General features: G+C 34.8%; 1 protein-coding gene across 7 annotated transcripts in view; it reads left to right on the top strand.

The window, feature by feature from the left end:
- Nucleotides 1–19,466, top strand: part of LOC129235963 (uncharacterized) — a 38,583-nt gene extending 19,117 nt beyond the window's left edge. For 2 of the 7 annotated variants that reach the window (XM_054870058.1, XM_054870059.1), the window contains exons 6-8: nucleotides 7,927–8,277; nucleotides 13,349–13,597; nucleotides 15,867–16,197. In XM_054870058.1, the coding sequence (XP_054726033.1) occupies nucleotides 7,927–8,277; nucleotides 13,349–13,597; nucleotides 15,867–15,889 (623 nt within the window). In that variant the 3' untranslated portion in view covers nucleotides 15,890–16,197. The other 5 variants (XM_054870061.1, XM_054870063.1, XM_054870060.1 and 2 more) reach the window with 5 other exon arrangements.
- The last annotated feature ends 1,345 nt before the right edge of the window (nucleotides 19,467–20,811 follow it).

Below are 20,811 nucleotides of genomic sequence, written 5' to 3'. Positions count from 1 at the left end.
CCTGTAGTGGGTTGATTTTTTCCAACAATTTTTTAATTCCTAATTTCTTAAAATGTATAGTTTTTCATTTCTTCATATTTTTCCATCATTTACTAATTTTATTTGATTTTTGTCACATATTTGTGTGTATGCATTCTTTTTTTTCATTTTTAATTTAACTTCATAAATCATCATTTTATTTTTTTTCTACTTACTTTTCATTTGCTGTACAGTCCTGTAACTACGATTTTCAAAATAATTTGTATAGTTTCGTAAATCGTTCTACGTCCTCCTTGTACATTCCTTAACTCGACTAAATAAACTTATTGAATAAAAATTTAATCGAAATTAATGCACAATTCAATACACAAAATCATTCACTGTGCGTTCGCCTGTAAATACTGCCAAACAAAGAAAAAAACATCTAATATGAAAACTCAAACAAGCTACAAATATTTATTATTATTTAAATCAAAGAAGCAAAAAAAAAATTAACCCATAAAAACATAAAATGAAATATTTAACGAAAAACCAGTCAAAGCATAGCAAAAAATGTATTGTGAAATTCTACGCAAATGCAGTGAAGCGTAAAAATTTGTTAAATGTGTTTTGTACTCTGTGGTGGATTGTTAGAATTTAAAAAGCAAAAAAAAAAGGCAGACCAAAGAAATTGTAAGCTTAAAACTACAAAATGAACAGCCAAAGCATTTAATATTTTTATACTTTTCAACCTCGTAAAACAAATTTACCGCCCCAATCCCACGTTCGGCGCTGCATTGTCCAACTGGTCAGCCACCCATGCCTACTTCCGTAATTCAATTGGCAGCTGATTTTCACTTTTCTCTCCTTTCCTCTCCTATCTACTTGGCAGTTATGCGTGCAAAAGGCAGACATATCTTTCCACTGAAAATTCTCCTTTCTACACTCTTTCATTTAAATATCTAATATACTCCTCTTTTTCAATTGGTTTCACTCTTGGAGATTTGACACATAACGCGTTGACATTTCAATTTCAATAAGATATTGATTTTCGCAATTCATTCTAGTCGAGATTTGTGATCTTTGACTCCTTGGTGTGCACTGACACAAATCGAGCGGTCAATTTGTCGTCCTACTCTGTCTCCAATTGTCGTTATACGAAATATTAATGTTTTTTGTTATTGTGTATTGTTTCGTGTGTACAATCTTTGTGATTGTCAGCTAATTTATTTTGTTAGAAATTTTGATTTTTATTTGTTGAATAAGTAACTGTTTGAGAATGGAATGTAGGGGAATAATTTTGATCCGTTTTTATCGAGTTGTGTATTTTAAAATACGGTAAGTACAAAATATACCACCTACATACATATGTATATACGCACAAAAATATATATAGGGTGTAAAAAAAGAAGTATAAAATATGTAAGGAGGTAACAGTATGGACAAAAGGAAGCGAAGAGATGTGCCATCTCTGGAAGTAGAAAGACAAATAAATGTGATAAATAAGTATGACTGTACCTATAGGGTAAAAGATCGACCGTTGGGTGACTTGTGTGGCAAATTAGTGCTCGCTCACGTTTCTTCAAAGTGCTAACAAGAAAAGTGGCAATAAAAAATCAGCTGGCATGTCAGTGAATCCGTTATTATTATAGGGTAACCCAGTTTTTTAACTGAAACCGCATCTGATATCAGATAAGCTACAACAAATTAGATATTTGGAGTATGCCGGCTTAGTACAAAAAATACGACTTATGGATATATTTCAGGTTATATAACATCCTGAGATATTATTTTTTAAGCTTATAATCGAATCTTAAAGAAAACTCCTCCCTTCTTAAATCATTTTTGTATTGTCAAATGCGCATTTTGTACTCCATCTGTTATTTTGGTTCGAAGCAATAAGTGAGTATATCTTATATTTTCTCAAAGGAGAAATCAAACTTTCTAAATGCAATATTTGCACAGAGCTAATTGAGGATTACCTGCCTACCTACCTTTGTAGTTTAATATTTGGATAATTGGTACTTTTCTAAAGCTGAAGTTTAGAAACATAAAAAAAAGTTAAAGCACAAGGTGTGAGGTGGCGCAAAATTATTCATCCAAAATTGTTTTTGAATAAGCTTTTTACTAAATAAAAAAATGATTTTGAGTGTCGGAAATCCTTATTTTTTTATGCACCCCATTACTGGTGCAGCTTCCTAGTTCACAAGTGTCAAATATGACTGACTTTCAAAGCCATTTGCAAAAATTATGTATTCCGATAAGGTGATTAATTTTGCGCCACTTTGTATAAATGGATTTATTGTTTAATTGAATTTAATCTCAAAGAGAATTTACGTAGAAGACATAGGAAACACCATATCCGTTAATTGCACACCACCACCACTCTGCTAACATAGAATGATCACATCAGAATTGTGATTTTGTGGCGTAGTTCCTTCTTCAGCTCTGCAATCGTCTCGACTTTATTGGCAATGGCTCGTATTTCTCACGGAGTCCCAGAGCATGCATCCTGGAAACTTCGTTCGCAACAGTGCGAACATTTCGTACACCTTTGGATCACTTGTACATTTTGTTCATCTGAGTATCGCTACATGACTAAGTTTGCCAAAGCATATAGTATCAATTGCCTGAAAAGGAATAAAAAAAATTAACAGAACTTAAATATTTGTTGTCTAAGGTCTGCTTCATCCTGGAATCAACCTGTAGTTATCAACTGAGTAGCGTAAAATTTTTATTGCAATTTTATTATATGTGAATAACCTTTGTTTGTTGCAAGACTTTTATTATTCCAGGCGTAATTGGTTAGATCTCAGTTTTGTTAAAAAAAAACTTGGGATAGTTTCATAAAACTAATAGTTTTTACCAACCTATTTTGTGAGTGGTTTAATTCTAGTGCCGAACAATTTGTGCAGTACAATTTATATTATCAAAGACTTGGCTGTGCAAGTAGTACAATTTTGTGATTCTGATCGTTATTAGCTCAGTCCCAGATTTAAAAAGAGCTTTTAAGTGCTCTGATATTAAGCACAAATTGCCCACTGTGTACAGAATGGACGAACGGCCAACATCAGACCGTTAACTGGCTCTCAGCGTTTTTGGGGTAATTACGGCGGTTTGTTTACGAAAAAGCTGAGATTGCGTTGGTGATATACGAAAAAATCAATACAGCCATCGGTCATTTTACTGCGTTGCGATTTGAACAAAAACTGATTGGATGAATGTGTGAATGCATGTGTAATGAGCGGGCAGAATTCTGCTGCCGAATCTTCAATGGCATGGAACTCTCACAATTTAGCTTCGGGTGGCCAAATCTGGTAATCTGTCATACTTGAAAATTACCTATAGAAACACTTGTTTTAGCAGAGTATGGTTCTGCTTCTTGGGCTTCCTGGAACAAAAAGGGCTTGCAATTATAAAATGAGTGAGATTGAAAAAGAATTTCAGCAAAAGCCAACTAACACCGCAGATAATGCAAGACATCATTGAGGACACAGGACAAATTAGAATATAAGCTCACATTTGAAAAATGGATGCACTACCCATTTTAGAATAAATATTTATTATATTTCGCGTAAATCATCATCGCATAAAAATTGGTTAATACTGTGGCTGCTTCAACATTTTGTGGCATTTTTATTATGCGATTATCTTTACAAATATTTTGAAAATCTGATGTAATTACTGCAATTGCTTTTACAAATTGTGAACAACAGAATTTTGGCAGCACATCAAAACAAAATATGTATTATGAATAAAATGTACGAGTATAATAGCAGAATAATCACTTTATATGCTCCTCAACTTGAAAGTGTATGGTTTGTACTCAGCTAAGCAGCTATGCGAGCATACTATGGAAGTGCATCAGTGCCATGGACAAGTCCACTGCTGTAAGTTCTGCGTAAGCGCGCGTGGGGTGCGGTAATGTTAGCAAGTATTATTTGCATAGCTTGTCCTTGCATCTGTACAAAGCTCACTCGTTTATTTGAGTGTTTTTAATTACTTTGTTCACTTGCTTTATTTGAACGAAGTTTGTGTAAAGTTGAAAGAGCAATAAAAGCAATTTCCAGTACTTATTGTTAGTTAAGAAAGAATATTATTTTTAAATGCAAATGACAATTTAAGAATCCTTAGTATACTTTGTGGTAGAAGCTGTTAGAAAAGTTAGTCAAGTATAAGAAAAGTATGCAAATGAAAAAAGTGTAAAAGTTGGTTATGTTGAAAGTGAAGGGCTACGTCAATAAGTCAAACTATAGCCCTTCACTTGCAATTGCTGCTGGAAAATAGTCCTGTAGTAGCAATTAACACCATTCTTAATCAGTTTGATACGCTATTTTGTTATAAAAATCGAGATACGCAGGCATCTATCTATATGCATTTACATTCATTTCTGCTAGTATCGCCCGTGGTAGAAAATCGACCAATAACAATTCTCACTGTAAGTAATAAACAAAAAATAAATGAAATAAATAAAAATATATAAATTTTTACTTTTCAAATCCTGATAGCGATCCATAAAAAATGTTTTAAGATCTTGAAATTTCCGTTGATTCATTCACGATATGAGATTTAAGTTTGTATGAGCGGAGCTACGCCTCGTTTTTCAAGATCTAATATTTCCGTCTTAAGTACGACGTTCTTAGTGTAAATGGTTCCAGAGAAAAGCTATAAGAAGGTTCCAGCTTATACGAGAGATGCCATTCCCCCTTTTTCAATGCCCCTTTTCCAATACTTACCCCTTTCCACCATAGGCACAGTTTATACAGTTCATGCATTCGTATTAAGTTTTATTTCTCTAGATTAATTCCTTTCCGGTCAACTTCGATTATTTCTTTAATTTTATCGACATTTTCTCTAACATCAAAAATGCCTGAACGGAATGGACGAGACCAAAATTGCACGTATTTATCTGTTACGGTATCGGCACCATAAACACAGTTTACAATTTCAAGGGCTTGGCTTGAATTTTCGGCTATATCAAAGAAAAACTGCAAAATGTACCGAATTTTCTCTTTGTTGACTTCCATTGATAACACCCTGTAACTCACAACTAAATAGAACAAGCAAAAAACAGCAAAATATTATATTATTTTTAGTGTGAAATGTCACCTTAACAAAGGGGCTTAAACTTTAAATTGTTTGATTGATACTTTACGAGATATCGATCACTACAGCCATCTACCGAGAAACAAACCCCCAAACTATATTTTATTGTGGCGTATTTTTTCATTTGACACCTTAACGTGGTTGGGTCGTTCGCGTCCGGCGCGAAAAAAAATCATAAGGTATCTTCTAAGCTTTAACTAAACATATCCGAAGAGATGTTTTTTAATTTTTTATTTTAATAATATTTTATCTTAAACAAATGGTATGAGACATGCACCAAAAATTCATGACTTTTCAACGAATTGGCCGGACACGAACTTAAAACTTTAAAACTTAATATTTCAGTCTCCTAAAAAAACCATATATGTAAATCCATGTTTCAAATTACGTGCAAATCAGAAAAAAAAAATAAAGAAATTTTCATTAAAATTGCAAACTTTTTAATCTGAGTAGATATACCAGGCCTAGTCCTTCTCTTGCCTACAACTTGCTTAATTGTATCGTTGAGTTTTTCAACGTAAGGATGTATTCTTTTTCCTGCAATCACTATTTTTAGGGCTAGAGCATTTACATATCTACATATATCAATTGGCAAGACCTGGCCTAGCTAGCTAGATCTTTATTCTTTGGACTTTCTATGGTTTGTCGGCGAAAAGCTCAAATGCTCGTTTCACCTCGTATATAAAAATAGGATATTCTTTATCGAAAACTCAAAATGGTCGCCTTATTAATTGTTACTATCGTTCAAGCTTCCGTGCCATGCAATAAAACGGGCATGCTGAGATATTTATGAAGCACGATGTAAATACTGCAGAGGTGGGGTTGTCATCAAACCGTTAACCAGTTCTCAGCGAATTTTCGAAGAATTCAGCTGACGCCTCATGGGATGTGACGGCGGTGTATTTACGAAAAAACTGAGGTTGTGTGTCACTGCGTTACCGTTTGAACAACGATGGATTGGACGAGCTTCAGTATATAAGTATGTATTGAAATTAGTGGACATAGTTCTGCTGCCGAGTCCACAATGTTGTGGCACCGAAGTCACTCTCACAGTTTTATTTCGGATGACTAAGTCTTACGATGGAGAGAACATTGAGGGGCGCCGTGGTACCGCTACTTTGCTCCCAGTGAATTTGACAGAATTGCTGTGTGGGTGACCTTACACTTGTGCAATTTATTCGTATGTTGTTTATGTAATTTCTTTTTCCCCGTGCAATCTTGTTCGAATTTTCACATCTCTGTCATACAACACATGTGACGTTATGCCATGCCCAATGAGCGCAATATTCTTTCTATCATTCTTGGACCAAACTTAGTAATCTATCACCCTTGCTTATGAAGCGTATTGTTCGTAGAGAGGGCACTTTCAACCGTTTAGCTTTCTACTAACCAATTATATGTCAAGTGGTCCAAGTACCTATAACAAGTAAGTTTGGTATAAAGTTTTTAGAGTTAAATATCTTCAGTTCTTTTTAACGTTTTTATAATTTTTATAACTTGTTGAGGATAAAATATACCAACAAAAATTTTATTTTGGAAAATAATTACATAGATTCATATGTAGGTTTGAGTATAACACGTCATATCATTTTGAGCTTTATGTTTGTAATCTTGAAAATTTTGATATAGAATTTTTAAAGTGAAATATTTTCTGTTATTTTTAACATTCTCCAAATCTTTTTGTGTTATTTTCTTTAAAAAGGGCACTTACAATACCGGACTGGTACTTCCTAGACATCTCCTATACCCATTTTTTATTATTATTAATAACTATGAGGAGATTTAGGGCGGCAACCTTAAATATCTCTTGCGCTACCTTTATGGCTTCAGAGTATTTTTCTGAGCCTAGCTTAATCAATACATTTTAGTATTTGCCCTATTTTTTGCGCGGTTACTCATTGAAGCAGTGTGACGGACTGGTATGGACTATTTGACAAAACTTATTTCGAAAGTTTATTATGTAGTGCTGAGCAACTTTAATTCACTGAATTTGCCTGGACTTCTAAACTTCACATGCTGGACTTTAATTGGGAAAGGAGGAAGTTTTTTGACTCGGTTCTCTGCATTGAAACTTCTGTTATTGTTTTTGTCTTTAGATAATATTGCCACTTGTCGTGTAAAATGACATTTTACATAGCGCGTTGAAGTTGTAAGCACTAGTCATACCCCCACTAACAAAGCCAAACCCAAAGGAGAAAACAGACTATTCGAGTAGGTGCAACCCAAGGCGAATCTATTAAAGGTGGTGTTGGTAAATCAGCTGATTTGTTGTTTTTCCTTCGCTGTGTCCATGTGGCTGTCAGCACAGAATACACAAGCCGAATTATTTTTTTTGTTTTCTACTTTTCCGTGACAATCAAACGTACAAAACATTGTTGTTGGTCTAGTGCCACCACCTTCAATAAATGCGCCTTGGTACAAATTCAAAAAATATGCTGAATGCTGGTTTTGCAACCGGGTAAAAATTCGTTGGCGAAAACAGCTATCGAGTTATACAATAATATTTCAACAAAAATGCCACATTATCTGCGGTGCGGACAGTTAGAAACTAGCAGTATTGGTGTTATCGACCATAATGCAGTGCGATCTCTAATGTACTCGACTGCAAGCTTGTAATTTGAGACTTCTAATTAATTTGAGTACTTCATCAGGCTTCTGGTACATTATTCAGCTGTATTTTATCGCATAAGCACTAGTAAAATGTGTCATGCGTCTTATTATTAAGTAAAAATACTAGTAAATTTATCATAAGTAATATTTTTTTGGTATTTATTTGATTACTTCAATATTAATTGCTTTTCTTGCACGCCTTTGTGCGTGTTTTCTCTTTTTCTCGCTTTCTCTCTCTCTCTCTCCTTACAGAACGTTTAACGCCATCGTCACGTCCAGGACGTTTATACCGTGCCGGCAGTGAACCCTACATGCCAGTACCAGCATTGCGTGAACCGAGTGTGTCACGTGCCTCACGCGCACCATCGGCTTTCGAACGTGCACGCAGCTTGGCGCCATCATTGTTCGATCGCGCACGCAGCTTGGCTCCCAGGCCATTGTTCCGTGCCAGCTCGTTGGAACCTTTGGATGAAATCTTTGATAGTAAGTTAGAAAATCCTGTTGCAGAGAGACCTTTTGAGCGTGCCGGCTCACCAAGTCCCACTCCCGTTAAGGCTGGCCGCTGGGGACCGCGTCCCAATGAAGTCGCCTATGATGCTAATGGTACGAGCAATTGATTGCACTTAAGGAACACTCATGCCGCCACTCTCGCTCTGCGCGACATCCCACATCACAGTCATTCCTCATTTTATTATCGGCCTACCAAAACCATAACCAGTTGTGAACTAAGTGGAGTGGGGTGGAGTGTAGGACGGCTTGGCGGCGTGCTGTGAAAATTAGTTGCAAACAAAATCCCTTTCAATATTCGGTTTTTAGTGTTGCGGTTAATGTTTCGCTTTTATTTTCGCTTTATATTTTCCATATTTATTTATTTGAATTGGAATGTTTTCCCCGCTTTTAATGGTGGGATGAAAGAAAATTAATATTTGGCAGCCCAAAAATTTATTGCGCATGAAAATGTCATTAAATTATGATTTTTATGCCTTTTGAATATTTATTCGTATTTAGTATTGAAGAAAAATTTTTTATTTGTGCGACACTTAATTTGGAATGCTTAATGCCAATAGCATCAAAGTTATTAAATTATCCTTGTGCTTTCCTTAAGATATCCTGTTCTAAGCTTACGTCGCCTCCAATGCTCTTAAGGCTGAATTACCTTTTTTTTCTTTTAAGTATTTAAGAAAGTGCTAATGGCTATCAAAATGAGGGCCAATATTCCTAAGTACCCTTTCCCTTTTTTCATTTCATTTTATACTTTTAAAAATTTAGTTTTTTTCGTATGATTGATTTTATCTGCTCTTTTTATTTTGAATGTTTAATTTTGTGGTTTTATGTCTACATATAAAAATATTTCCGCATGCATTATTCGTGCCTAGTTGTTGTAGTTGTATGTTTAGGAAGTTTAGTTAATTAATTAAATCTATAGAAAAATCATCAGTTACAGGATAATATCCATAGCTTCCAGTCAATGAAATAGGTTAACTAAGAGTTAGGTCCCCGATTCAGGACGTACGCCTCCACATAATCATGGAATTTAGAATAATTTAGTATAAGCAGAGAGCAATTAAAATCAACAGCCTTTTTTAATACTGAATTGAGTGGAAGAAATATTTTTTTACTTAAAATTTAGTTTGTGCTAGGTAGGTTAGGTTAGGTTGAACTGGTTGACTTGCAGTCACGCATATACTAGTTCGGCTCATAGCGATACCAGATAGAGTTCATTAATAACGTATTTGTGTTTTGAAATAGTCCACTTCCAACTAACTGCTGGGATATCTTCCAATCCATCAAACTGTGGTGTCCCCAGATATTTTAAGCGTTTTTTGAGCTGTTTTTTTTGTTTTTGTTTTATTTTAAATTGTTTTGAATAACGCAGGAGAGATGCACTACAGTTTTCCTTGAGCCCAGCTCCCTGCATTTCTTGCATTCCTCACTGTTCCAGATTCTTATCCTTTAGGCATACGCTGCTACTGGGCTATGTCCCGAGGAGCGCGCCTATCATAGTTCTAAAATCTCTTCGTGTTAGTGATATGTAGTATAAGATAAGGTAGGTGCTAGGTAAGCAGAATCGAAAAGATTTACTGATTGATACAAACTTCATGATGCCTAAAATAGAATAGTAAAATGTTAGAGAATAACTTTTCCTTATATAATATTAAACCGCCAAGTGTTCGTCCATCTTCATTAAGTCTATTCGTCTTAAAAATGTATTGAGCTTTCGCTGATGGCAAAATCAAAGATAATTTCAGTATCTGCTTCTATTGACAAATGGAGTATGAACAAGTATCAAGGACAGGGTGGTTTTCCGAACTAACTCTTTAAGAAGAAAAAAATTTCTATTGAGTAAAGTTTTTCACGAGCTCTATTAACTCAACTAACCTGAGCTCTAGACAATTGTATCCAATACCACTCGAGACAACAAAAGCGCATTTTTCGTTGAGTGCCACAACCAAGACCTCATTAGTATAGCGAAAAGATGTTAGGTCTGGCTAACAAAAGTATAAACTTTATGCTGCTCGAGGAGAGAAGTTTCGGTATGGTCACTGTCAGATATACCACCAGTTGTCAAAGCGGTGTCCACTGTTCTCGATGCCAGTGGACAATCGGGTGCCTGTCATTAGCTTCGGTAGGAAGTATGATGTCTTGATCCCAGATAAAGATCAATGGTTAAGTCCAGATAAGTCCTATTAAGGGGATATCAGCACACTTTCTACACCGACGGATCCCAAACCAGTGATGGTAGCGGATCTGTATCGTACTTAGACGAAGACACTAAGTGCTCTTTTACCATAGGACAAATGGAAACGGTATTCCTCACGGAAGTCTATACCATCTTGAATGTGGCGTACTGCCTAATTGAGAAAAAGTGGCGGGGTAGCAGTATTGGAATTTATAGTGACAGTTAAACTGCCCTGAAAGCCTTTGCTAACCCACGCTGCTCTTCGAAGTTAGTCGGTGAATGTAAGACAAAACTGAACAGTGTTGTAAAACACAACAAAGTTAGTCTTATTTGGGTGCCTAGACATTGTGGTAATACAGGGAACGAGTTAACTGGTAAATTGGATAATGAAGGCTCTGCAAGTATGCCACTAGGCTCCGAACGCTTTCAAGGTGTCAATTGTGAATCGATTCAACTATGGATTAACGACTTCATGAGGTCTACCCATAGAAGACGTTGGTCTGGGCTGAACTCGTGCAGAGTAGCCAAGTGCTTTATGAAAGAACCAAACAGGAAAATAACGATCTTTCGCCTAAAACTTAGCAGAAAGAACCTGAGAGTACTAGTGGGTGTAATCACAGGGCACAACGCCTGTGGTCAGCATATGGCTGCCATGGGGGTCATCGACAGCCCGATAGCATTCGAGCATTTTCTCTGTATCTGTCTGGCGTTTTCCAGAATCAGACTTAAGATATTGGGTTGCGATATAAAGTTCATACTCTTCCTGTCCCAGATCTCTTAAGATTCATCAATGAATCCAAGAAATATGTGGAAGAGTGAGCTCAAACTAATTTATCCGTCTTACCACCCACTTTTTATCTTTCCTATCTCTCTATTCTTTCTACTGAAATCTATCCGGGTGTAGTACAATGGTCTCCTGACTGAGTGCTTGGACTTGTTTAGCCCCCCACAAATCTAATCTAATCTAATCTAATCTAAATGGTCGCCTTGAACATGTTAATGTATAGTGGGTTGGAAATTCAGGCAGACAAAAATTAAAAAAAAACAAGACCTAGCGATGACCTTACATTGTTGTGTTAGCCGCTTCATGCTAGTGCTGCAATCAGGGGGTTAATATCTAGGCCTGCTACATATAATTGCAGGCGTAGTAAAGAAATGAACGCAAAATTGCCTAAGTTTTAACCTCGCGAGAGTGACAGCTGAGAAGAATATGCTGAAATGATTCCTCACCATCCTCAAACCAGCTATATTATTAAAAATACGACTCAAAGTAATGCCGATTGTCTCCGAAAGCATGCATGTGAATAATGCACGGAAAATACACCCACAAAATTCTTCAGTTGCGACTTTGCTAAATTATAAGCTTCTTTAATTCTACCGTGGCCAGAAGGTTCGTGCGATCTTGGAAGTCGGTGTACGAGTCGAGCTCGCTAAGTTGATGTGTAGCTCACCTTTCCAAGAGCTAAACGTACGGGGTCCAGGGGATCAGAACCTTGTTCTTTCGCAGGAGACCCCCTCGGGGATACCCCGTCTACCTAGTTCGTTACCACAGGACATTTCTGCAAATCGCTCTGTGGCCAAGCACCCAAATGAGTTTAATTTCAAAGAATTCGTAAGCGCTCCATAGGAAAGTTTGGTATTCCTCAACCAGTTTCGGTCGCATCAGCATCGAGCCCGGAGCTCTAATTGCCGCTTGGCTTTCAGAGTACATGGATGTTTACTTCCCTGGCTGTAGTTATACAGGTGCGCAGTCAATCAGCGGTTTCTTTGATTGCGGCTACCGGCTTACTTGAAACAGACTGTAGTGGTTGGATAGCTTGAACTTGAGTTTAATGAGAGCTCCTTGTGAAACACGCGGCACTTGCAGTGGAACTTTTGCCCGCATTGTACACGCGTATCACATTAAGCATTGCGCTAAGCGCTGGAACAGGAGTGTCTTGAAGAAACCTATTAGGATAGCAGATCTTTGAATGGACTCCGGCTTCTTAACTGGCTTCATTATCTTAATCAAGTGCCGCCAAACAAGGAATCCGCAGAATTCGCTTTCCTTCCTTTATCATAAGAATAGTAATAATTAGAATAAGATTTTCTGACAAAATTTTTTTTTTGTATTTTGTTTTAATAAAATCATAAATTAATATAGTTGAGATAATACTTTTTTTTAGAAAAAATTAGTTACTTTAAAATTAGTGCTTCAAATTTAGGAAAACACTTTAGTTACTTTATTTCTATTTCTAAAATTTTTTATTTGTTGTTAGTAGTGGTATGCAATAGTGTTTTTTATTTTCTGAATTTCCAATGCATGCTTTTTTTCGTAGTATATTAGTACCCAGCTATACCCAAGCGTAATTACTTTGCAAATTCTATGTAGTAGCCATTAAAGTAGTAGCTATTAAAGTACTTTGTAGGCGCTAAGTAGTAAACCTTTGCGAAGCACGCAACTTACAAAAAAAAAAAAAACAAAAAAAGAAAAAACCAATGAATTTGTGCCGGGTCCCAGCAGCGGCAAGTTTCCAATCCGTCACTTTCACGGTGAGCTACAAATGGAATTTCCTAACGAGAAAATACTATCTCGGCAAATCAACGCTCATACACACATAAAGAGAAGTACCAATTTGTAAGTGTGTATGGGTGTATGGAAATTAGGAAGATATCAAAATTGTTATACATTTTGTGTTATTTGTTTAGTTTAAGTTCTAAATCATTGTTTTTCTCTTTTTTCGTGTGTTTTCTCCAAAATTAATCGCCGCGTCGTAAATTATTTTTCTAGTTTAAAAAACACAAAATTTTCTTTCTACTCTTCTTACTTCATCCCTTCGCTGTCATATACACAAAAAAAAACCAAAAAAAAACATCTCCAAATATATCATTTAAAAAATGCATCATTGTGTGACATCCACCGACGAAAATAACAATCAACAATCAAAATCATATTGCCACAACAACAATCACCATATTGCCAAATGTGCCAACACCACACAAACAATGAAATAGGACTTCCAATCTTCCATCCACGCAACCGCATCAGGGATTTGTTCAACCCCAATCCCAATACACCCATCTCAGCGTTCATACGCGATCCCTTCTGGTGGGATGTCGATGATTTGGCACCTTTACGCGCCTTATCCGTGCCACGTGCCCTATCCGTGCCACGGGCCTCTAGCCCCATTACGCGCGATTCGTTCTTGTCGCCGGTGAAGAATCGTTACTTGTGGTCGAAACATCCAGCTAGACCATTGACCCGTAAGTATTTATTGTAATTTTAAATTAGTTCTAATATTACTTATAGTAAATAGTAGTAGGTTTTGTTATTATTTTATTTTACTACTTTCGAATAAAGTGGATTTCGTTTCCCTTTGTTCTGCATTGTGAAATGAAATGTTTTGTTTCTACTCCCATCCACAAAGAAAACAAACACAAAAACAAAAAATCATTATTCCCATTTTCCAGCACACAAGCATACAGAAGTTGGTTTCTAATTGTTGACGCACATATCATATTTACGCATTTAGATATACACTAAACGAAATTAGCTTTTAGTTGATACCTAAGCAGGGAAAAATACTACAGGATCTCTATTATTGATTATACACATTTTAAAATTATTCACGCTCATAACTTGAAATGCTCCATTCACGCTCACTCGTGGTAGCAAATTTTTCTCACAAAGCCACTCACACTTATTCGCAAAAAGCATTCAATGCGTGTATTCACAAAAATAAGCCTACTCACACTTACTAATCATAAATCTTCATTCATACGCTCTCACTTCTCTCACACATTCATCATCTCACTTCCTAACTCATTTCCCCTCATTGCTGCCAACACTTTATGTAAAGGGTGGTTAAGTTTCAAGGGCCGGTGTTGACTTTGAATAAAATACAATTTTTTTTTGAATTATTGTCATTTCTCTTCATTATGGTAATATTGGTATGGTTCAATTAAGTATGAAACAAAATATCGGTCAAATGGCCGCCGCGGCCTCGGCGGCACACCTCCATTCGATGGTCCAAAGTTTCGATGACGCTGAAGCATAATTAAGGTTCTATGCCGTTAATGTGCCGAATTACAATATCTACACCTTTTCTTTCAAATAACCCCAAAGAAAGAAGTCCAACGGTGTCAGATCACATCATTCACTGACCGCCCCTTTTCATAATAAGCCTGAATAACTTTAACGCATTGCTCGATTGTGTATCTTTCCATGGTTCAAATTGAGTTAGTCTGAAATTGCAAAATGTCAAATGAAATGCAGAAAAAAATTTGACGCTTGGGTGTGGTTCACATTCAAGATCGGCGCTTAAAATTTAACCATCCTTTATAATCATGCTATTTTGCCTATTCTGCCATGGAGAGTTCTCTTGAAGAGCAACTTCATCAAGAGGAATACGAAGAATTGTCATTGGGTCTATAAACTGCGTGCGCGGTATTTAAGAAAGTATGGAAAATAAGAAGCAAAGAAGTATTAATAAACATGGGTTGCAAACTAATGGTTTTAAAGATATGGGAAGTTATTATTTTCTGAAAAATTATTTCCAACTACCTGCTTGTTTACTTTTTACAAACAATAAAATAAAATAAACAAACAAAACTAAACACGAAGTTAAATAAGATGTTCAAAGCGCTCTCCTTCCGTTTCCAAGAAGGCAAAGATGTGTCTGAAGAATACTCGAATTCTTTCGAAAACTTCCTCAGGGGCTCGGACTGTTTTGATTAATTGTTTGTTGCTGATAATTGCAGCTCTTCAAGGCTATTGATGCTAATGTTTTCCCCCCAAAAAAAAAAAACGAATCTAGGGAGCTTAATGAAGGCGAACTGCAGGCCATATATAATAGATGTTCGCATGTCCTATCCACCCACGGGGTAAAATTTAGCGGAACTGAATAGATGTTGGCCATATATAATAGATGTTGGCCCGTCCTATCCACTCACGCAGACATTTTAGTTAAAAACCGCTTGGTAATCGGTTTGAGAAAACCCCGGATCCCAAAACTTTTCGTCTTTGAAACCTATTTAATGAAAAACGCCCGGACCCAAACTTTTTTGCTTATTTTTGTCAATACTATTATTACTTTTTTCCATCAAGACGCACGCCACAAATAGAAGGAAGAACTCGGCTAAACACCTAACAGAAGTGTTGGAGCCAATTACTTATTTTTAATCTGAAAGTATTGGAAAAAATAATAAATTTCTTTTCACCACACCTTCATATTTCCATTAAGTTTTTAGCTCAACAACTTTAAATTTGTTGGATGTTTTTTAATTATTTTTTTTTACCTTCTTAAAAACTCTATATTCTCGTAAACACTGAACACCTCCACTCAAAGCTATCGCTAATCCAAATTAACTTCACATACATTTTTACTCAGCAATTTTTCATTCAAAATTTATCATGTTTTTCATTATTCAGACTCTTCTTGTATATATTTATAAATTTCTTTACATTTATTCATCTAATATATAAAGAATTATTTTCTCAATAAATCTAACTCTCTATTCATTTTCATGACAGCTGAAGGCGAGGAAATTTTCTAAAATGAATATTTCCAATAACTTTGCAAATCATCGATAACGAAAAAAGAAAAAATAATAACATAATAAAATAAAAATCGTATAACGAAACTTAACAGCTAAATTTTTGATTCATTTAACAAATTTTAACAATAACAAAAACGTCAGTAAATGATCAAAAAGATTTTCTACTTCATACAACAAAACAAAAAAGTATAATCGAAGCATCGTAAAGTATTTAGTATAGAAAGTGTGATCAGATAAAAATTATACGCACATATACTTACTTACTCGTATTTGCAAAACTACATTTACTCGAATTCTATATTCTAACCAACAGCCAACCTTTAAGCCAATCAAATTGTTAAAGAAAATAAAGAAAATTGGTAAGAACACATTTGACATTTGTAAATATGTATTCCATGCATGCCCGTTCTCAGTTGCTGTGTAGAGCGCCATCTGTTGCACGATAAAAAATTCGAAATTAATATATAATAAGCTGGTGAATTACATTGACGGATTGGTAGTATTTTCTTTTAAATTATTTTATAATTTGAAGTAGTGTGATGACATAGTGGCCATGTATTCTATAATAAGTATATTAGTATCTAGGTAGCATTTGTATGTTAAGCTTGTGAATGATATTATTACGCTTGTATCAAAAGAAGTTTCCTGCAAGTGGGTGATTGGTAGAAAAATGGGTTTATAAGTATAATTTTCTCTTATCCAAACAAATTTGTTTTAATTCTATACTCTACTTATACGAGTATGTAAAGCTAGCTCTGCTCTCTGTTGGAGATGAGAAGGCTTGATTTAGAATATCATGTTGATGTTTTTAAATTTTCGTTCTGTATATAAAAGCAATATAGCTTAAAACTTGCCCTCCATCTATTAATGTGTACTTGAAAATATTACAGCGCGCGTGGTAAATTAATCTGCTTTAGAGCAAATTGTTGCCTTGACAATTAGTGAGCTTAAGCAGATTAAGATATTGTCAAAAAGCGGGCTTTTAGTAGGTCAGCTCTCAGAAAGAAGAAGAGTATATACATGAAGCGAGATACGTAAAGTGTAACCACTTATAGCTTTATAGCTTCAATTTCAATGAAATTTGGTGAGGATATTCTACTTACTATAAAGTGGTAAAAGGTCATTCAAAAGACGCACTTAGATGTTGTTTTTAAATAAAATAAATACAATTATGTAGATTGTTTCAGGTTTATTATTATTATATTATTATTCAAAATGCGGCTCTCAACAATTACATGTGAAAATGACATCATTTGCATGTTCACCATGTTCACGTTTACAGGTAAAATCCGCCAAACAATCGATTCATGAATGCCTAATATTTAGTTGGGAACGGCGAAATATTGATGTTAAATTTTGTTCAGCAGCACATTGCGCTATAGGTAGCAGCAATATTCTCAACAGAAGGTCCAGTTTTTGGACTGCCAGTAATTTTTCTATCATCAACAGAACCAGTTTTTCTGGAACATTTTAATTGCCGATTTATTCGGACCATTATTTTCATTAAAAAAATTACGAATTTTGCGATATGTCTTTCTTAAAGTATGACCATTTTCATAATAAGTTTCAATAATTCAACCTCTTGTTCTATCGTCTCTTCTTCACAAATCTCACAGATGTCAAGTAAAAAAGCAATCGCTTTGGAATTATTCACTACTGACATCTAGTCGCCATTTCTAAAAGACCCTTATAAATTGCGCAAAAGGGAGTGGAGAAAATAATGTTCAATTGGGTAAATGGTTGTCGGAATAGTTAGGTTCAAAATTTTGTTCTTTTGAATTGTAAGTTAAACAACTCTTAGTTTGGGTGATACCTTCCGAGAAAAATTAAAAAAAAATGTAAAATTTGTTTTGACTCAATTTTTTTTTTTAAATTTCTTTGAGCATTATTAAAAGATGGAAAATATCAAATTTCAACGTTTGAGAGAAAAAATTTTAAAATAAAAAAATATTGAAAAAACAATGTAATTTTTTGTTAAAATTTTTTTATTGAAAAAAAATTTAATTTTTTGTTAAGTTTCTTTGTTTTATGTAATTTTTTGTTATTACATCTTCAATTTCTTAAACCTAAACTTCTCCCGGAGCTTAATCGCATTTAGTCTCGATGCGTTGCAGTTAGCCTGAAGTTTGTTGCGAAGACTTTATGGGAGTAGTCGAGCGACCGCGAATAAGAGGAATAGAAAGAGAAATATAGAGAAAAAATTAGTAAAGTGAATGATCACCCAATTTGTTGGAAACTTTCTATATTTTTGTAATTACCCTTCCTCGTATTTAAAAGTAGACTCAGTAGAATGAATTTTTGATGAAAAGTTGTGCATCTTAACCTTTTTGGAAGTAATTCTCTCTTAGGTATATTTGAATATAACATTTTAATTGATTGGATTGCCATGACTTTATATAAAAAGTTGACAATTATGATTTAATAAATCGAAAACTAATGCATTTGTTTTTTCTACAGCACACCGTACGATTTTGTAAACACGACGACAATGCGATCAAATGCGAACTTTGTTTTAATAAACAAGCAAAACGAATAATGAAACGAGGCCCACTAAAAAAAACGATATCATATTAGCCGATCTTATCCATCAAACGAAAATTTTTTCAACGCACCAAAGAAGATCATCATCAACAACAAAAATAAAAACCATTAGAAATCGTCACCAATGCAAGAAGTAAAATGAGCTCTTGAAACGAGAACAGGAGTTTCAGTTAACGCAAAAAACCAAAAAAGTTAAACTGGTGGACCACAGTAATAAAATAAAAACAACAATAAATTAGAAAGTCAAAAATTCTATCTCAGCAACGAATCTATTTATTTACTTGCAAAATTTTGTATTTTATATAAATTATGTATTTATTTAATTTTTTGTGCTGCCAATGTTGACAATAATGGAAGATAATATAAGTTAATGAGAAGCGAAATAAATGTTACAAAAGAAAAAAATAATAAAAAAATAAAATCAATAAATAAGAAAATAAAAAACACAAATAAAAAGACCTGAGTGCATATTTCCCGAAACTCGTTTTTGCGAACAACAGCAAAAACCGAATTATTTTCTAATTTTATTATTAACTGCAACTCTTTACTAAGTATTGCAAATAAAAAAAAAATGGGTTTACATTTATTGTAGAAGTGAAGAGCTTCACGCAGAGGCTGAAAGTGTTTAATGTTTTAAGATCACTGAATTTAGTTGATTCAGTGATTTTGTTAGTAAGTAATAGACGAAGAAGAATTGTTCCTTTTTTGTATATTTGTGTAAGTTTTATTTAAAATTTTAGTTAAGAAAAAAAGAAAAACAATAAATTTAAAAAAAAATCAACAAAATTCAAGCATTAAGAAAGCATGTGCACACATCCTGTATTGCGTGGGTTTTATGAAAGCAATTCGACCAGCGAGTCCTTTGCATTTGCACGTACATTTGTATGAAATTGTTAAACTTACAATGTAAAGTGGTAAAGTAAATCGAAAACATTTGTATTAAAATTTAAACTGAATTGTATGTCTGCCAACCTTTTATAAGAAAGGAAAAGTTATAGAAATAAAATGCAATTACAACAACAACACCACATGATTGCGAGTGTTCAAGTTATTTGTATTATACACCCAGCGAAAAAATAGTAGTACATAAATATTTTGAGAAATTTTGGCTTTGTTTTTAAATTAATATTGTAATTTGTTTAAATTTAATTTATTAGTCTACGAACACAATTTTCTTAAAAAATATTTACAGCACAAAGTAGGGTAACTCTCGACTAAGATTTAAGTACCTGGAAAATAAAGTGTAAGGTAATTGCGGTGAAAATAATTAAGAGGTGTGCCCAACATCAGACTGTTAGTTGGCTCTATTTTGCAGGAATCAGCTGATTTGCTGACGTGGCCGCGACCATGACAGTGGTTTATTTACGAAAAACTGAGATTTTGTTGGTTATATATGAACAAATCAACACAGCCGTCGCTCATTTTACTACGTTGCCGTTTGAACAGTGATTGATTGGACGAGCGTAAGAATATATGTGAAATGAGCGGCTCGAATTTTTCTGCAGAGTCCCACATGGCGAAAAACTTTTTAGAGGTGTGCGCTTTAACAGACCGTTATTCGGTGCTAAGCGATTTTGACAGAATCCGCTGATGAGCTAACGTCATTTGGAATGCGTTTACCATACACACAAACTGTGACTGTGTTGGTGAAACACGAAAAAATTAACCAATGACACTTTGACTCTTTGGACGAGTGTGAATACATGCGAAATGATCGTGCAGAATCTGCCGAATCTCCCAAGTGACGTGACAGTCGAAGCTCGCCTCATAATTTTCTTTTTCACCATACTTAAAGAGCAAACCTTGTAAATCTATCATCCTTCAGAGTCCCCGATGACGTGGCAGTCGGAGTTACTCTCACAATTTTGTTGTTCAACATAGCAAATGGCCAAACTTGGGAATCTATCATTATTGCTTTTTGAAGAAGAAAAGTCTAGCTGGATAGAACCCGAGATGAAACTAAATTCACTTAAGACACCTTATCATTTCCTCCATCGTGTGCGAATAATACTCCGTTTTACATTTAGCCCCATAAAAAGGTGAAGAATTATGAAGATTACGCTACGGTATATTGAAATAAATTCTTTCCAGAGGGGATGAGCAGTCAATACTGCTATTGATGATGTTATAAATAAATGAAAGCGAGAGAACTGGACGTCTAACTTCTAAAGAGTTTGGGTAAATCAAAAGCAAACGAGATTGATATGCAAGAATTTCCTTAACAAAGTTCAATGAACGTGGAGCGTACTTACGAAAAATGTTTTGGACCCGTTCAATTCTGTTTATGGTTTTATCGATTATTATTATGGGTTTTATGACTTGGTCTCCAAATGCAAGTAGCGCTTCCCTAATTGGAATGAACGAAATAGGTTTTCTTT

The sequence above is a fragment of the Anastrepha obliqua genome, chromosome 1, assembly GCF_027943255.1.
Source record: "Anastrepha obliqua isolate idAnaObli1 chromosome 1, idAnaObli1_1.0, whole genome shotgun sequence".
NCBI lineage: Eukaryota > Metazoa > Arthropoda > Insecta > Diptera > Tephritidae > Anastrepha > Anastrepha obliqua.
This window is presented reverse-complemented; position numbering and strand designations above follow the sequence as displayed.